At 36.0% G+C, this 16,988-nt stretch overlaps 1 protein-coding gene across 4 annotated transcripts; it reads left to right on the forward strand.

Annotated features, from left to right (window-relative positions):
- Window positions 1–240: 240 nt before the first annotated feature.
- On the forward strand, window positions 241–14,831 carry LOC145040159 (AP-2 complex subunit alpha-2-like). 4 transcript variants are annotated; one of them, XM_078988137.1, is made up of 10 exons: window positions 261–324; window positions 425–485; window positions 572–1,585; window positions 11,869–12,018; window positions 12,138–12,263; window positions 12,336–12,416; window positions 12,497–12,648; window positions 12,722–12,852; window positions 13,299–13,379; window positions 13,474–13,511. In XM_078988137.1, the coding sequence occupies exons 3-8, from the start codon at window positions 644–646 to the stop codon at window positions 12,828–12,830; spliced, it is 1,560 nt and encodes a 519-aa protein (XP_078844263.1). In that variant the 5' UTR covers window positions 261–324; window positions 425–485; window positions 572–643; the 3' UTR covers window positions 12,831–12,852; window positions 13,299–13,379; window positions 13,474–13,511. The 4 variants fall into 4 exon arrangements, with proteins under 4 accessions (XP_078844266.1, XP_078844263.1, XP_078844259.1 ...); XM_078988133.1 differs by having other exon boundaries at window positions 425–1,585; XM_078988144.1 differs by lacking the exons at window positions 261–324; window positions 425–485; window positions 572–1,585; ... (1 more) ...; window positions 12,138–12,263; window positions 12,336–12,416 and adding exons at window positions 13,743–13,829; window positions 13,921–14,046; window positions 14,120–14,200; window positions 14,416–14,567; window positions 14,646–14,831 and having other exon boundaries at window positions 12,522–12,648; window positions 13,474–13,641.
- Window positions 14,832–16,988: the final 2,157 nt, after the last annotated feature.

A 16,988-nucleotide genomic window follows, 5' to 3' on the forward strand; every position in this document is an offset into this window, starting at 1 on the left:
GTCGCAATATTTGAAAAATTAAAACTTTGAAAAACTCGTTTACAACCCACTTGACAAGTGGCACACCATTACGTGTTGTCAGCATTGAAGAAAACGATATAATAAGGTCAACTAGCTGCTGCATGCTTTTAGCCTTGGCGCTATCTGAGGAAATAATGGACAGGGAAGGGCTGAAAGTGTAAATTCTCCAAAAATATCTAAAAGATTGATTTCTGTTATTTTAAGCCATTCATTATTGAATGTTATTTGGAAAAAGTCCAGAGAATATAAGCGAGAAACAAGAAGAGCAAAAGTATTCATGGCTCAATGCCGGTTCCCTGGCCTGTAATGTTTTCTGTCCCTATAATCGATTAATTAGAGAGGTTAATAGTACTATTCTATTGCTAACTTACAGCTGTATGGTCGATCCGTTCTTGTTGATTAGCGCAAGCGCTGTTGAAATTTGGTACCTGAAATAAGAATGTGTTAGAAGTTGTACGAAGCAGGTTACTCACATGGTTGCTAGAGATATGAACAATTTTTGGTGTTCCAACAAGTACTTGATTATTGTCAATGTTTATAATTCATACAGGATGGCGCTTTGAAGGAAACTCCGTAAGCTGCTTCTGCCATAACCATACATAATCACCAATATCAAAAATCAATGTCCTCTTCAGGGGTAAACCTAGAAAAGTATCAAATTCCACTGGAGGAGATCATTCGAGCCACAAACAACTTCAGTTCAGAATCTAAGATTGGAGATGGTGGATTTGGAATGGTCTACATAGGACAACTATCAAAACACTGGCATAAAGCCAAGGTAGCCATCAAACGCCTTGATCATAATGGTTATCAAGGAAGCAATGAGTTCCATAATGAACTCAAAATGGTATCCAGTTTCAACCATCCAAACATCGTCCCTTTTATTGGTTATTGTGATGATGAAAATGAAATGATCATTGTGTATGAGTATGCTATCAATGGAAGCCTTGACAGGCTTCTCGAAGACCCGAACAAGTGGCGTTATGTAACATGGGCACAACGCATGAGGATTTGTTTAGGAGCAGCAAGAGGACTCAAGTACCTTCACTCTGGTCTTGGGGAGAACAGGAGAGTAATTCACAGAGACGTAAAAAGTGCAAATATACTGTTAGATGAGCATCTCCAAGCCAAAATTTCTGATTTCGGTTTGTCAAGATTTGGTCCACGAAATCAGCCACATAGTCAACTCATTACAAAGGCTTCGGGTACAAGGTTTTACATAGATCCTCTTTACAATGAAAGGGGTAGGCTCTCGAAAGAATCAGACGTGTACTCATTTGGAGTTGTACTCTTTGAAATGTCAAGTGGCATGCTAGCTTATCGTACAAAGTGCTTTGGAGATGGAAAGGAACAATATCTATTGGACCTAGTACGAAGCTATTATGACGATGAAGAAGTCCATGGGCTCGACAAGTTAATTGATCCTATTATGAGAGATGATATTAATATGAGATCTTTTCATACGTTTAACGGAATTGCACACGAGTGTGTTAATTTGGATTCAAAGAAGCGCCCTACGATGGAAAGGATCATTCGCGAGATTGAGAAAGCATCGGATATTCAGGTTAGTATTTCCATCATTAAAAAAAAAAAGAAGAAAAAAAAAACCTATTTTCATAGCATGATCGAAGACTGCCATGCTCCACAAGATACCATAAATTGTTGTAATAATCTCACGAAACAGTGACCAAATTTTACATGGAATTAATACCCTTTCGAGTATATATAAGAAATATTAATTATTAAAAATATTGTGATAATTAAATTCAAAATTCATTTATTATGAAGATTATTAATGCATTTAACATTTAACATTTAATTATGATAATATTCCTTATAAATAATGTATTCTACATTTAATTATTGTAAAATTTTGTTTCTTATACGTATCTTTAGGATATATATTAGAAAATTCCATTTTGCATTGTTTCGGTAGCTATCTCAAAATTTCCTAGTAGGTTTTAACACTAAGTTTATTTTGTTTCATCTAGAATAATGTTTTGAAATCGTGCTCTGGTGTGGTAAAAATTTCACTTCTCGCTCTTATCTTCTTTTATTTCATGCGCCTGTGATATTTTTTTTATGATTCTTCTCAGTGACAAATGTCAAAATACTATAATTCCCTTTCTAATTTTCTTTCATTTTTTATTATTAACTTTATCATAATAATAATAATAATAATAATAATAATAATAAGCTTTGGCACATTTAGTGGCACAGCAAACTGCTGCTAAACACTCATTAGGTAATCAGTGGCACAAAATAAAAATGTCGCTAATTGTCACTATACATCTTTTAATGACACTTTTAGTTTACATCGTTGCAACCTTTTGGGGATCTAATTCAGGTTTTGGTTATTGCACTAAAATGTTTTTGAATTTTAGTGACACTTATTTTGTGCCATTATATAGTTGCTAAAATAAAACATACTTACCTACGTTTAGTAACATATTTTTTTATTAGAAAAAAACACATTCAAAATACTAAAGTGATAATGAAGATAATCAATAGAAACATAATATCATTACTTAAAATAAAATTTAATTTGTCTAATAACAATAACAATATTTAATATACAAGTCTTCTAAAATGTTTAATAAGTCTAAATGTTGTATTAGTAACACTCAAAACATAAACTATGAAACTAAATACTTGCCTAATAAGAATATTTATAAGATACACTAGCCCCATTATAAGTGAATTGATGTTTTCTTATGTGGACTCCAATACATGAATATGAAACTACACGCAAAAACAATACAATACAACATGACATAACATGATATATTATTAAGTGTTGGGTGACAATAAAACAAGTTATGCACACCAGAAAAAAATCAAAACAAACTTCGATGACCTTGCAGAAATAAAACTTCTGAAAAAATACAATCACACACAAAGGTTACACCTCACTTGAGCTCTCAAAACAAAAGAATCTTTTTTGCTTACTAACTACTCCAAAGGAGTTCTCTCAACCTCAAAGTGATTACTCTCTTGAAATTTCTACACACATACAATGATAGAGATATGAGTCTATTTATACTTGAGGAATCAGACCTAAAACACTAATGGGCCAAGCTCATTGGCCCATAGGCCCATGAATGGTGACAACCAATCATATTCTACCATGAAACATCCTCTCGAACATTCTTCCATTTCATACAACTTATGAGTATCAGCAACACACATCATGGAGCACCTTCTTTCATAGTGGAGCATCATGATGTACAAGTGGCGCATCAAAAACTCTAATTGCCTAACATCCACCATGGTGGCACCATATGGTGTATATCTTGAGCAATACCAACTTCTGAGAATCTTTGAATGATCTTGAGCATCATTAAGGACTTTGTAGCATACTTGGATCATCAAAGACCAAGATAGTCCATCGTATGCCATCATGGCACAACAGGAATATGGATGGCACAATAGGCATCAAGCGTGGAACAAGAGCATCTAGGTTGGAGCAACACACCATCTTGGCACAACAATAACATACATGGTACAATAAGTTCATGCTTAGCGCAACAACATACTCCATGGCACAAAAGGAGTACCTCATGGTGCAAAAGGGATACACCATGGAGCAAGAGGGAGTATCTTAGCGCAAGAAGGAGTGCCCTTGGCGCAACAACATCCTTCTTGGCCCAAGTATTTAGCAGATGGAGCAACAAGGTCCCCTTCTTGCTCCATATCAATACCAAGTGCTCTAAACCTCTTCCAGGTGCTCCAAACCCCATTTTGTATGATCTGTTCATTTATCGTTTGATCCATTCCTGTGGTAGATAATCAATTCCTTTCTCAGATGATCGATTCCTTCTTTAAATGCTCTATGAACCTCAAGGGATCCATTGAGTTCTAAGTGCTCCACATGAACTGAAAATGCTTCATCCAAGTGTTCCACTTGATTCTAAGTGCTCCATGTTGGACAAGCCTTCACACTTCAACAATCTCCCACTTGAAGGATTGAACAATTTCATCTGTTATTCAAAGTCTTCACCATTCTCTTCATCTGTCTCTCTATGTCTCTCTCTCTTTATGCCAACCCACATCCTCAAAATCTTGGAAGGGCAGTTGAAGCCATGCTTAGCTTCAGCTTTCTAGTGGTAAACACCTTAGTACATTCAACTGCTAAATTCTCCATACTAAGGACTTTCTTCAGCTTAGTAGCCCCTTGGTTCATTGTCTTGAACACCATCTTTTTCTTACCAACTTTAAGAGCACTTTCTGGTTGTTCCTTCAAGATGTCTCCTTCCAAGTTATCGTAAAGGGGATCAATTGAATTCATATATAGGTGCTCTAGATGGTGATTTTTCAGAGACCACTACATTCAACATAGAAGTAATTGTAGTCATCTTCACAACTGGAGAATCGTCCTGTCCCTTCTGTTGTATTCCCTTGACCACCAACCTTCCATTGCAAGTTTTACCGCTATCTATCTCATCCTTAACTTGAAACATCTTACTATTCTGCAGTTTGGTTACTTGTCATCTATAGCCTTCTCCCACTTTATGGAGTTCATCCTCAAGGCCTCTGGTTTTCAACCATTCTCACACATCAATGTGCCATTGGTTGATGGAGAATACCCCACTGGAGTACGTTGCTTCGTGATCCTCTGGATAATATGTGGTTTGATCTTTGAAACACCTACAACTCCACCCTTATAATCATTATCACCAGAACTCCCATTATTTCCAGGTTTATCAGAGCTCCCACTTCTTCTTGAACATATGCATATCCTTTAACCAAAGATAGGTTTTGCATGATTCTGGGATACACCCACTGGATAATCTACAGTTGGACTATAAACACCAGAATAAGCTAAACCCGACTTCCCAAACTTAAGCAGATTTCCTATTTTCACAAAACGGACTTTCTTCTGTCTACTAATAGAACATCGTTTATAAGTATCTATCACATTCTTCGAATATGGCATCCTCCCACTGGATACAGGCTTCCACGTTCCTTCCTTACTCTTATGAACAAATCTTTTGTGGCATAGAGTGGATGCCCCAACTTCTTCAACAACATGTGCCTCATCATTAGAAATTTCCACCATGTATAGTCTACCATGTTTCTGGCCCTTAGCAATGATCAAGTTTCCCTTCTTCAGTCTCCATTTGTGATCACCAAATGTAACATGGTGACCTTCATTATTGAGTTGTCCAACTGATTTCAACATCTTCTTCAGATCTGGAACGAACTTGACATTCTTTAAAGTCCAATCCCTACCCAGAGTCGTCTTGAGAACCACATCTCTGACACCCATGATATCTAGACACTTCTTATCTGCCAGCTTGACCTTCCCTTGGTAATGCCTGAAGTTCTGCATCACATCTTTGGAATGATTAGCGTGAAATGACGCACTAGAATCCAAGACCTAGGGTTCTATTGAATTTTCAACTAAACAAAAAAGTGTGTCACCTTCAAAATCTTCTGCCATATTAATCTCCTTGTGACCTTTATCTACTATGAGCATTAGGCAATTACTTTTGACATGACCACTCTCTTTTCAGTTGCAACAAGTTACGTCCCTCCTGTTGTTCTGTCCATTTCTCCTCCTCGACTTTGGTCATCCACTACCCCGACATCCTTTATTAGACCCCCTTCCTCTATCTTCAGTACTCAGAAAACACTATTGGAAGCTTCTACAACACTTCATTTGAGTACATCCTCACTAAGGATTACATCACGAATGCCTTCGAATGTTAGCTTAGCACCCCTAGCTGAGCAGTAAATTGTTGTCACTGTACCAAACCAACTATCAGGAAAAGATGATAATAATAGCAATGCCATGAGTTCATCTTCAAATTTAATATCAAACAACATCAACCTTGACTGCATTGAATTAAGTTCATTAACATGGTTAGTCGCTGAGCCACCCTCCTTCTTCTTCAGATTTACCAATTGTCAAATCAACTGAACCTTGTTCGCTGCTGAAGGTTTTTCATACATGTTAGATGGTGATTTGATCAACTCTTGAGTAGTCTTCACATTGGCAATGTTGTATGCTACATTCTATGCCAAGGATAATCTTACCATACCAAGTGCCTTCCGATCTAATAATTCATAATCCTCCTGCTTCATTTCTTTAGGTTTACTTGGGGACAATGGTTCATGTAAGTTTTTTTTGGTAGAGGTAGTCTTCAATTTGAATTTTCAAGAAACCGAAAGCGTTTCCATTGAATTTGTCAATTTTAACTTACCCATCTTGCAATATCTCTGATATCAGTTTGTTGGGTGACAACAAAACAAGTTAAGCACTTTAGAAAAAAATCAAAACAAAATTCGGTGACTTTGTGTAAATAAAACTTCTGAAAAGGTAATCAAGTGAACACAATATTTAACGTGGTTCGGTCAAGGTAACCTATATCTTCGGGCGAACAAGAGAGAAAGAGAGGGAGAGAGATAGAGGTAGAGAGAGAGAGAGAGATGGATAGAGGATTTTATTAACTTTCAAGAACAAATATAATTACACACAAAGGTTACACCTCACTTGAGCTCTCAAAAGAAAAGAATCTATCTTGCTTACTAACTTCTGTAAAGGATTTCTCTCAACCTTACAGTGATCACTCTTTTGAAATTTCTACACACATACAATGATGGAGATATGAGTCTATTTATACTTGAGGGATCAGACCTAAAACCTTAATGGGCCAAGCCTATTAGCGTATAGGCCTATGAATTGTAACAACCAATCATATTCTACCATGGAACATCCTCTGGAACATTCTTCCATGCCATACAACCCATGGGCATTAGCAACACACATGATGGAGCACCGTCTGCCATAGTGGACCATCATGATGTACAAGTGACGCATCATCAACACTAATGGTCCAACATCCATCATGGTGGCACAACATGGTGTATATGTTGAGCAATACCAACTTTCGAGCATCCTTGAATGATCTTAAGCATCATTGAGGACTTCATAACATACCTGCATCATCAAGGACCAAGATGTCCATCTTGGCCCGTCATGGCGCAACACGAATATGGATGACGCAAAAGGCATCAAGTGTGACACAAGAGCATCTAGGTTGGAGCAACATCACTATCTTGGTGCAACAATAACATGCATGGCGCAACAAGACCATGTTTGGTGCAACATCGTACTCTATGGCGCAACAAGAGTACCCCATGGCACAAGAGGGATGCTCCATGGTGCAAGAGGGAGTATCATGGCACAAGAAGGAGTGCCCTTGGCGTAACAACATCCTTCTTGGCCCAAGTCTTCACCAGTTGGCGCAACAAGGTCCCCTTGGTGCTCCATATCACTCCCAAGTGCTCCAAACCTCTTCGAGGTGCTTCAAACCCCTTCTGTACGACCGGTTCCTTTGGCACTTGTTCCATTCCTTTGTCGGACGATCCATTCCTTTCTCAGATGATCCATTCCTTTGCCACATGCTTCATGAACCTCAAGTTCTCCATTAAGTTCTAAGTGCTCCAAGTGAACTCAAAATGCTTCATCCAAGTGCTCCACTTGATTCTAAGTGCTCGATGTTAGACAAGACTTCATACATCAACATTAAGAGTTTTCAAATCTAGAAAGACCCTTTATGTAAAACAAAAAAAACCTTGTAAAATGAAAAGAAGAAGAATACAAGATTATGTTTAATTGCTTGTAAACAATAATAAATAAGCATCTTAGTTAGATACATAAAATACATGATAAAAAACCTATTGTACTAGAAAGTATTTACCTATTCCTGAATAGAGTCATGTGCATATACATCATGTATACTCATACTTGTTGGAAGAACAGTCTAGCGAAATTAAAATAAACCATGAACAAATCCATTTTTATAGAAAATTGAAAATAAAAAAGTGAAGGTGCCTGCAACTACAGACCGTGAATATGTTATACGTTATCGCTAGCTAAGGGCTGCAACTTAAGCCAAAAAGTAAAAACAATGTGCTATAGGACATCATATTCTACAAATCTTATTGAAAACGAGAATTAATCTAGATCATAAACCTAAAACCAAATAACAAAATTTGATTACCATTCATAAGCACACACCCAAAATCAATCGATTACAAACGAAAAACCCATGTCATTAATCAAAATCAATCTTCTTGCTTCCTTCCTTGTTTTTATTTCTTGGATTATGGTAATTAAAGATTAATAATTTTTTAACATAAAATCATTTTAATTAAACGATCTAGATTATACATACCCACAAATTATATAATAAAGGTCCTAAATCATGTCTAAAACAGGACACATTTTCCCTAGAACATTGGTGTTTTTGCAAAAAAAAAAAAAAAAAAAAAAAAAAAAAAAAAAAAAAAAAGGGTTACATCTTCAATCTAATTAAAATATAGGAAATTAAGCATTCTAACCACTTTTTAATGCATATTTAAAGAAAAGGATCCAACCTTTTTTTAGCAAAAATAACCACATTCTCCGGATGGGCATTCCTGACCAAGAAAAAACACTTTATTTTTACTTATTTCGGAACGACATTCCGGACTAACATTTCAGATTTAAATAACTAGAATTTCAAGAACAAATTTGTAATCCGAAGAACAATTCCGGAATTTTGAAGAAAAAAAATCATTTTCTACTTAAATTTAACAAAAAAAAAAGAGTATAGTAATGTGAGCTATATACGATATTAGTGTATAAAATTAGAAATTTTATTGAGAAGCAGTGAAATTAAACAATCCAAAATGAAGCATTCGGGATCCCAAAAAAAACAAAAAGATTTTTTTGAAAATTTTTTAAAAAAAATTGAAACTTGAGTACTTTGGAAAAAGGCATTCTGGAGAAAGTGGTTATTTTTCAAAAAAACTAAAAAATGATGGTTATTTTTTTTAAAACTTATATATAATCGTTAGATTACTTAATTTCCCTTAAAGTATACATACCCACAAATTACAGGGATGTTCATGTCTAATTCTTGCAATTGCAACTATCAAGATATAACATTGATGCCTTCTCTATAGCTGATTAACATGAAAAATATATTTAAAAAAAAAAGGAGAAACAACATAAATGCCCTACAAAGTTTTTAGGGTTGATCTATTTAGTCCTTAAAGTATTTTTGTTGCTTTATGGGGGCATAAGTTAGGAAACAACCTGTTTTTTAGTCACTAGGACTTATTTTAGCTGGTTTCAATGTCACGTTAGCTACTTTTGCCACATCAGCCATTGGAAAGTCAATATCACATTTCGGCCATCTCTTTGTTACAAAATCCAAACGTAAACCCATCATCCTCTCTTATTTTATCACAAGAAAATCTTTCAGTTTTTTCTCTCTACTTCACCACCAAATTGCCCTCTCCCTCTTGAGCTACCTGAATCCTTCCCTCATCCTCAATTCCCAACTCCATTCTTTTTTCTGGATACAAACTCATCATTGTTTCTCTTAAATCACTAACCCAGTCACTATGTTCAGCTTCATCCTTGATTAAGCTCTTAGCAGACCGACCTTCATAGCCATGCTTGGATGCCCTTGTTGAAAACTATAATCGGGATTGAGTTGTCAAATTAGGGAGCCTTAATTTCCTAGATGATAAGGAAGATTTCTACTTTAGTTTCCGAGGAAATACCTAAGTGAAAACATCGTTTCCCTTTTACTGATGGGCTTGATTTCAAGCTTAACCGACTTACAAGGAAAGAAGACGAGCTAAAAAGACGGAGGTGTGGCGCTGAAAAAATGTTGAAGGGCATGTTGCAATGGAAATGGAAGCCAAGAGTTTGTAGTGATTGAGGACTATGGGTGTAAACCGATTGGTCAAGTGGTCTCTAAACGGGAGATTATTGAGTAGTGGATCATGATCATAAGGGTGAAGTTGTTAGAACAAATATTTGGCAGAAAATGGAGTCTTGGCTTCGGCTGAGAGTGAATCCATTTGACAAAGGTGACTGAGTGTTGTTTCTAAGAGAAGCCTCGAAGGTGAGGCTATGAGCAATATCTGAAGCACAACCTGGAAGTATAACTGTGAGGTGAAGGAAGGTTTCAGAGGTGAAGGTTTTGACAAGAGAAGGTTTTGCAACACAGCTGAACACCAACACGCGACCTCACTTTTGGTGTATTCCTTACTTTGACTTTTGGTGTTTAAAAGCAATCTTGGACTGTAATATCAGTCCAACCTAAGGGAAAAGTATGCTATAATGGGCCAACTTATGTCGGTGATGCCATATGACGACGAGCCTCAGTCGAGAAGAAATTAGGTCAAACGGTTGTTATAATAAATAAATCTCTCAATATTAGGTCATTTCCTATATTGCCTTTGGGCATAACTTAATTACTTTGATCAAGTGAACCATGTTAACTTCTTGTGTTCATATTTTTCTTTAGCATCTACAATATTTTGTTTTGTGTTTGTTGAAGTCCTTCATCCTAACAATGTATGTATGTATATTTGTTTATGTGTGTGTATGTATGTATGTATGTGTATGTGTATGTGTATGTATGTATGTATGTATGCATGCATATATGTATGTATGTATGTATATATGTATGTATGTATGTATGTATGTATGTATGCATTTATCTACATGTGTGTGTTAGTTTTTTTGATGTATGTATATATTTATATGTATGTATGTGTGTATATGAATGCATGTAATTATGTATATCTTTATTAATTGTTGGGGTATGTAGTCGTGTCCAACATGGAGCACTTAGATTATAATGGACCACTTGGGGTTCATGGAGCATGTGACAAAAGGAACGGATCATCTGAGAAAGGAATGGATCGTCTAACAAATGAGCGGATCAAGTGCCAAAGGAATGAATCATGCAGAAGGGGGTTTAGAGCATCTGGAAGAGGTTTGGAGCACTTCGGAGTGATATGGAGCAACAAGGCACCTTGTTGCTCCATATGTTAAAGGGATGGGCCAAGAAGGATGCTCTTGTGCCATAATGCTCCCTCTCGCACCATGAGGATCCCTCTTGCGCCATAGGGTACTCCTCTTTCTCCATGAGGTATGCTCTTCTGCAATTCATGGCCTTGTTGCGTCATGATGGTATTGTTGCTCCAATCTTGATGTTCTTGTGCCACACTTGAAGCCACTTGCGCCATCCATATTCCTGTTGCGCCATGATGACGCAAGACGGACCATCTTCGTCCTTGATGAGCCAAGTATGCAATGAAATCCTCTATGATGCTCAAGATCGTTCAAGGATGCTAAGAAGTTATTGCTCAAGGATCACACCATGTTGTGGGGATGGATGTTAGGCCATTAGTGTTCATGATGCACCATTTATACATCATGATGCTCAACTATGGCAGAAGGTGCTCCAACATGTGTGTTGCTGATGCTCATGGGTTATATGACATGGAAGAATGTACCAAAACATGTTGAATGGCGGAATATAATTAGTTGTCACCTTTCATGGGCCCATGGGCCAATGGGCTTGGCCCATTAGGGTATTTAGGTCTGAACCCTCAAGTATAAATAGACTCATACCCCATCATTGTAAATTGCTAGATTTTTGTGAAAGCTCAACGTGAGATACAATTTTGAGTGCTTGTAATAGTTCCACAAATTTAATAAAATCCTCTCTTGTTCGCTCATTGACGTAGGTCACCTTGACCGAACCATGTTAAATATCATGTTCTTTTGATTTACGTTTTTCAGAAGTTTTGTGAGTTCACCGAAGTTTGTTTTTGATACTTGTCTGAAGTGCTTAAATTGTTTTGTTCTCACCCAACATTAATCATGCACGTAAGTGTGTTTGTGCTTTTGTTTATGTATGTATGTATGTGTGTATGTATGTACGTACGCACCCACGGATGTGTAGCACATTGTAATGTAATACATACATGTGTGACGTGTGTAGTCTGCAATTTTGTCAGAAGTGACTCCTGAGTGTTGTTGATTCACAGCTTCCACATATTCATTCTCCTCCTGCTGCTAATATGGTTGGGGGTATTATAATGCCACTGATTATTGAAGATCTTCCTGGTGTATCGGTTCCACAAGAGCATAACAGTGTTTCAGATGATGTGGTAGCACTTGCACCTGTTGGATACAAGGTCAGACATGTTCTTAATATCTGGTTGCATATTGCAGTTTTTTTTTTTTTTTTGGTTATTCCTCATCTTCAAGGTTTTGTTGTATGTGGTATTTGATTTTTTTTAAATCCCTTGCACAGGTTAATAATCGACTTCGCTTTCCTGCACTCTTGAAAGAATTTCTTAATCCTATTAAAGTATCCGCAGAGGAATTTTTCTCTGAGTGGAGATTACTAGCCAGACCTCCTCTGAAACTTCAAGAAGTGGTTTGTGCATGTTACATCATCTTTATATCAATTTTTGAGTAAGTTATGTCACATCCATCATAATGTGTACAGGTTAAAGGTGTGAATTTGATGTCATTGGAAGAAATGACAAAATTGTTCCATAGTTTGAGGTTGATGGTTTGTCCTGGACTGGTAAGATCTTTGCAGTATACTAAGATATAACTCATATTCCCTTTAATTAATATTCTTAACTAAATCTTGCATATTTTCAGGATCCAAATGCAAATAATCTAGTTGCAAGCACAGACTTCTATTCCAAGGATATAGGAGCCATGTTATGCTTGGTAAGAATTGAAACAGATCCAGCTGACAGAACACAGCTCCGCATGACAGTTGCATCAAGGAATCCAACACTAACATTCCAGTAGGTTTTTCAGATTTTAGTTTGATATAAATACACACAAATGTGGAGATCATTTGAATACTTTTCTACACAGGTTGAAAGAATTCATCAAGAAATATGTGGTTAGGATTGATACAGCCACCACGACCTCTCCCAACTTCACTAGGAGGACCTTCGATAGGCTTAGCATGTCTTCCTGTTAAAGACCAGGATACTAATGTAAAGGTATTGTCTCTTTCCTGTATATCATGCATATCCACTGACCTTATTAGTCCCCTGTTGGGTTTTTAGTCTTGATAGGTTGTTATTTTAGTGGTGTTTTAGTATTTAGTTTATCTAGTCAATTAAATAAATGTTAGTAAGTTGAAACTGTCAATGAAGGACCGTGTATTAGGGAGTATTAGAAGCATGATTGCTGCTGGAAAGGTGGGCACGTGAGTTTTACTATTTCCTGCTAGAGTTTAGCATGTATAGCTATAAATAGTCTCATATCTATTGAATAAAGTGTAGCAGCTTTGAGTCCAAAATACTTCCATCTCTCCATATTTGTTTTCTGTATACATATATACCTGTGAGTGTGTGTTATTTGAGAGACGACTTGAGGGCCTGTGATCCAACATCCTCCGTATCTTTTTTATCTCAATTTTTACCTACCCTTAATCTTCTCACAGCCAATAAGAGATATAGCAGAAGGATTCTATGCTTTATGCCTCAAAGATATAGGAGTCCTGTATGAAGATCCTTATATTCAGGTAAATCATTTATTATATGTATTGTTAATTATACTCTAATGGAAAACTAAGGTACTAATGATTCTTGTTATTGGATATATATTATATTTCCTAGATTGGCATCAAAGCAGAATGGCAAAAACACTATGGCCGCATTGTACTTTTCATTGGAAACAAGAATGCTAGTGCCCCACTTGAATCAGTACATGTGGTGATATTACCTCTACCCCATTTGAAGTTGGAGCTTTCATTAGTACCAGAAACTATAGCTCCACGTGCACAGGTCAAACATGTTTAAATGTTTTTGATACATTGTTCAATATTGCATTTTAATTGAATATTGAATAAAGATTTTCTTTAAACGGTGTTTTTGTAATTGTTTAGGTTCAATGCCCACTTGAAGTGATAAATCTCAACCCAAGTTGCGATGTTGCTGTTCTCGATTTCTCCTACAAGTTTCAAAAGAAATTGGTATTTAACTAATTCTTTATTTTTGGATATTCTTTATCTGCAAGGTTTTGTTTTAGTTGCATGCGTTAAGTTTTTTAAATTTTTGATGCAGGTTATTAATAGACTTCGCCTTCCTATAGTCTTGAACAAATTCTTGAATCCTATTCAAGTATCCGTTGAGAATTTTTTCTCCCAGTGGAGATCACTAGCTGGACCTCCTTTGAAACTTCAACAAGTGGTTTGTGCATTTTACATCTGTCTTTACATCAATTATTGAGTAAGTTATGTGACATCCATCATAATTTGTACAGGTTAGGGGTGTGAGACCAATATCATTGAAAGAAATGGAAAATTTGTTCAATAGCTTAAGGTTGATGGTTTGTCAAGGACTGGTATGTTCTTTGTAATTGTGGTTATTTTATTTAACAGCAGGTCATCCCAAGGTTGAAGCTTCTGACATTCGAACTTGGGGAAACTCCATTTTGGAGTGGTTAGTTCCCAAGAGATCACCAATGACTCACCTTGATGGTGTTTGTTCTTCGTAGTATCATAAAATATAAACAATATCCCCTTTAACATTGTTGATTAAAATTTGATTAACTTTCAGGATACAAGTGTAAATAATATAGTTGCAAGCACAACCTTCTATTCCCAGAGTACAGGAGCTATGCTATGTTTGGTAAGAATTGAAACCGATCCAGCTGATAGAACGCAGATCCGCATGACAGTCGCATCAAGGAATCCAACATTAACATTCGAGTATGTTTTTAAGTTTTTAGTTTCGTCTTATAAATACAAAAACAGTTGTGGACATCATTTGACTGGTTATCTACACAGGTTGAAGGAAGATCATCAAGGAACATTTAGTTAGGATTCCTACAGCCACCAAGCAACCACCACAACCTCAGCCAACTATGCCACCACAAATTGTTGAGCTTTAAAAGACATTACCAGTATATGATTGAATACAAGCCCACTGACAAGAAACTATAAAATGGTTTTACAAGCAGTGTTGTAAGATAATTATTGTCAAGGAAAATCACACAAAACATAGTTTAGAGTGGAAACCTAAAATGGGAAAACCACTATGAAGGACACTATATTAATCTCTTAAAAGGGAAGAAAGGAGATTAAAAGAACATGTAATAGCCCTATATATATATATATATATATATATATATATATATATATATATATATATATATATATATATATGAGAAATTATTAAAACATCTCTCCTACGAAACTATAAAAGTCAGGAACAGATATCCCAAATAAAACACAGTATTAGGAAAAAAGGTAACTTTGACAGCAACCAAAACTCTTTCGCTACAATTTCTAGAAAGGTCACCTACCATGGAAGGTTAAGAGCATATTTAACAAATTCCTCACTAGGACAAAACCAATCTTTAGAAAAGTAAACTTCAACCATCTCAAGAAAATGAAAAACATACAATGTTCAAAAAATTGTTAATCGAACCGGTTTTGTCATCATGTTGCCCAAACTGTTATTGGTGTCACTCTTGGTCACGTTGATATTGCGTTGGGCAATGACATTTTGATGTAATGGTGTCTTCTGTCAATGTGATTGTTTTCTTGTGTAACATCAAATCGTTCGTGATTCATATCACATTTTCACTATCGCAATAAAATATAGTTCATGAAAAATCACCACATATCTCACACACTGCCACCCTCTAAGACATGTAGCCTCTTTACACGCTTATAAACTTACCTTCCCTAGCAGACAAAGCCCAGGTGGATTTGATGTGTAGCCTTCCAACTTCAATGCAATCACCGATATTGGAAAAATAACCATGACTGATCTTTTGTTGAGATCACATGTATAATTTAAATCAACGAATCCACATAAACCAAATGTTGATTTTCCAAAATTTGGGCCTCACAAGTTCCTTTAAGGTACAAGAAGATCCATTGTTAGCCATAAAATAACTTAAACTCTCAATTCATGTGATAAGTCACCATCATGGCATACATTAACAATCCAAACACACTTAAATACAAAACCTTTGACATATGATCAATTTCCTCATTTGTTTGTCGACAAATTTGGAAAGAGGAGTACTTATTGGTTTGACATTTTGCACGTTGAGTTAGTGTAGAACTTTTTTGATGTAGCTGCTTTGTCATAAGTATACATTGTTTATGGATCCATTCCTTAAATTTACATACCAAGTATTTTATTTGCAACATTAGAAGCTTTTATTTTAAATTCCAGCCAAGTTTGTTTTTCAGTTTGATGATGGCCAATAGGAAGTAGTATTGACAGAATCACCCAGCGACTTCTGTCGTTACCATAAATAATCACCAAATCAAATATGAATATATCCATGAATTCCCATAATGACTTTGGTTATAGGTTTATGATATTCATTAAACCAGAGGAAATACAAAGGGAAATACAAGTATGGTTGATTTGGTATGGCCCACAAAGGACACAAAAAATTTTGAATTCCTGAACTGAGATCGGTACAGTGGATTTAGTATGGTTCACAAAAGAACAACTCTATAAACATTCACAGAACCGCACATTATCCATCACATGTCTTAACCAAAATAATTATAAAGGAAACAATGAGTTATGTAATGAACTCCATATGGTTTCAAGTTTCGGCCATTGGTTATTGTGACGATGACAGTGAAATTATCATGAGTGTATGAATGGAATCATTGGTGTGATTCTTCAAGACCTATATAAGAAGCATTGCATAACAAGGGTACACACGTGTGAAAAATTGTTGTAGGGCAGCAAGATGACTCAAACACTTTCACTCAGATCTTGGGGAGGACAAAAATGTAATTCACAAACACATGAATAGTTTAAATATATTGATCATGCAACCCAAACTTTGTAATTTTGGTTTGTCAATGATAAATTGTTTTACTGATTCTTATTCCTCTTAGATAAATAGTGTAGAGTATAATAAATAAGCTAGGCCCAGAAATACAATATTGGGTTTGATATAATAAAATATACACTAATAAGCCCCCGTAGTTTGAGTGCTAAGACAAAATGCATAAACTGGTGTGATAATCGGGAAATGGTGAAGACGGGAGGCCTTTCTTTTGGGTTTTCTATGCCTCAAATACACTTAAACTAGGTAGCGGAAAAATCAATGTATGATATACCTAAGTTTACATGCAACTTAAGGATCCAGG

This window comes from Lactuca saligna, chromosome 1 (assembly GCF_052625555.1).
Source record: "Lactuca saligna cultivar CGN05327 chromosome 1, ASM5262555v1, whole genome shotgun sequence".
Lineage (NCBI taxonomy): Eukaryota > Viridiplantae > Streptophyta > Magnoliopsida > Asterales > Asteraceae > Lactuca > Lactuca saligna.